This window comes from Perkinsus marinus, assembly GCF_000006405.1.
Source record: "Perkinsus marinus ATCC 50983 genomic scaffold scf_1104296967342, whole genome shotgun sequence".
Classification (NCBI taxonomy): Eukaryota; Perkinsozoa; order Perkinsida; family Perkinsidae; genus Perkinsus; species Perkinsus marinus.
In genome coordinates, this window is record NW_003203596.1 from 4,336 (window position 1) to 6,900 (window position 2,565).

The 2,565-nt window shown below is 31.4% G+C and overlaps 1 protein-coding gene across 1 annotated transcript in view; it reads right to left on the reverse strand.

Annotated features, from left to right (window-relative positions):
• Positions 1 to 2,565, reverse strand: part of Pmar_PMAR026919 (hypothetical protein) — a gene marked incomplete at both ends in the record, with an annotated part of 2,997 nt that overhangs the window by 289 nt on the left and 143 nt on the right. The window contains 6 exons of the mRNA XM_002768732.1: positions 112 to 224; positions 322 to 438; positions 830 to 928; positions 1,866 to 1,944; positions 1,996 to 2,144; positions 2,311 to 2,565. The exon at positions 2,311 to 2,565 is cut by the window's right edge and continues 4 nt beyond it. Of these exons, the coding sequence (XP_002768778.1) occupies positions 112 to 224; positions 322 to 438; positions 830 to 928; positions 1,866 to 1,944; positions 1,996 to 2,144; positions 2,311 to 2,565 (812 nt within the window). The remainder of the gene's footprint in view (positions 1 to 111; positions 225 to 321; positions 439 to 829; positions 929 to 1,865; positions 1,945 to 1,995; positions 2,145 to 2,310) is intronic.

The following is a 2,565-nucleotide window of genomic DNA, read 5'->3' on the forward strand; positions in this document are numbered from 1 at the left end:
TCATAATACTCTCCTCCTCCTCCTACTATGTAGTAGTAGTAGTAGTAGAGCCAATACCTAGTGGTGTATTAATGATTATTATATCATACCTATTATTAGTAGTACTACTACCCATTGGTATGGTATTATACTCCACATTAGGAGTATAGTTCATCATGTTCTTGTTGTTGTGTATTAGAGATGATGGTGGATAGAATGCTAATAAGTATGCATGTAGGAATAATCTAGGACACCATTGTATATCCTCATTATATTGTCTATTACTTATATTATATCTATCATCATTAATACTAGTAATACTATTGCTGTTAGTATTATTACCTATAATCAGATACAATAGGATGACCAATATGATACATATGTAATCTTATTTGATGTGTTCTACCAGTAGGTATCTCTACTTCAAGTAAAGATACCTTTTCTTGTGCTATAGAGTATCTAGAGTCCAATAATACACTTACAACTAGTAATAATAACAACAACAACAATCTTATTATTACTTATTCTTCTTAACATTAACAGTATATCGTTTAATAAGTTTCCATTTTGTAATAGCATTCTTTCCTCCATGAGTAACAACATAACTTCTTAAAGATGATTGTTGTTGTTGTTGTTGAGTTATATTGCTACTATTATTATTAATAGTAGTAGAGTAGGATGATGATGATGATATTGGAATATGTTTACTTCTACTATTACTACTAGAAGAATAAGTCTGAATATTAGTATCAATAATACCACTATCCTCATCCATATGACCATGTACCAAACATATGTATCTTATAACCATAATTATGGTCCTAATACTAATAACAACAACAGTTATTACTTTTTAAGTATAGCCCTATTCTTGAACTGATGTCGTAATTGATAGTATGCTGCATAGGTATGTGCTACCATAATAATACCACTTGTAAATATATCTAATCTATGAATAAAACCACATTGTACTCTCTTATCAGAATTAATATTCCCAATATTTAAATACTTCTTAACATAATCAATCTAATAATAATAAGGAGTAGAAGTGTTATCATTTACTATATTACTTACAGCACTGCATGATTTAGTTCTAGTAGTATCCACAGCAGTAGTAGTAGCAGCTTGATGATTATTATTATTATTATGATCATCATCACTAGTACAAGAGTATCCAGGAGGTTTATATAATATACTTATACATGGTAAAGTATCCCTATCATGAACGATAATGACAACAACAACAACATGGTGATGATGATAGTGATGATGATGTTATTGTTGTTCATATTATTATTATTACGTTCTAAGATGTAGTGGTATATTGGTAATAGGTGTTGGATTATTCCCTTTATTATCATATGTAGTAGTTATATTGTATAGCGATACCTCATGCTCTATATCACATGTAATAAGGCTGCTGCTGCTGTTGTTGTTGTTGTTATGTAATAGATCACCAATAGGCCTCCCCAATGGATATCTTATTCTATTATTATTATTATCATACCATCCATCCTTATTCAACAACACCTTATTCCTATTCTTTTTACTTATCAATGCATTACTATTCCTTCTTACCCTAACTGGTGTTGGTATCATTATCCTACCAACAGTGGTACCATTAGATAATGATGAAGAGGAGGAAGAGGAAGACAATGGCATGATGAATACTGATGAATACTACTACTAAGACAATCCAGTCAATGTTATGATGATGATGATGATAAGTTGATGAACTTAATTCAACATAAGATGTTAGGAAAAGATATATTCAATAATAGTGAAGACACTACTTCTCCTACTACTACTCATTACCATAATCGACTATTGCTACTACTACTATTATGATCAGTTCACCATCACATTAGGTCTCGTACAATTCCTACTCCACTTCTTCTTCTTCTTGTTGTTGTTCATCACACCATACAATAGGATAAGTCTGAGTCATCTTCCATCCCATCCATACTAACAATAATACCAATACCATACATTATTATTATTAATTATTATTATTACCTCCCCAACATATGATAACAAACTTAAGACCATCCCAAGTACGTTGACCTTGCCTTAATGACCATTCCTTATCAGTAAATGGTATTAATTCCTTCATCCTATCAACTGTATTATTAGGACGATAATCACTACCATCAGGCCCTTCATACCTATAATACTACTACTACTACTCCTGACTGTTGTTGTTGTTATTATTACCATCTTCCAATATGTAGTGTACCTCTGGCCTGTTGTCTTCTCCAATCAATTGATGGTTTCCTATACTTTTGTGATGGTATAAAACGTTGTTCTATATTATCCTTATAGGTAATATACCTTTCTTGAAAGGCTTTATGTTTATTAATACCTTTTTCGAATATATTATTATCATTCCTAATCTTAATAAGTTTATATTCATCAGGTATGATAGCCCATATCTTATCCTTATACCCAGGGAATAATTGTTCAGCCATAGATGATGAACCACCACCACTCAGATTACCACGTGATACTTTCAACATACACGATAAGAGGAAGCAGGAGGAGGAAAAGAACAAATGAGAAAAATGCCCACTACTACCACCATTATCA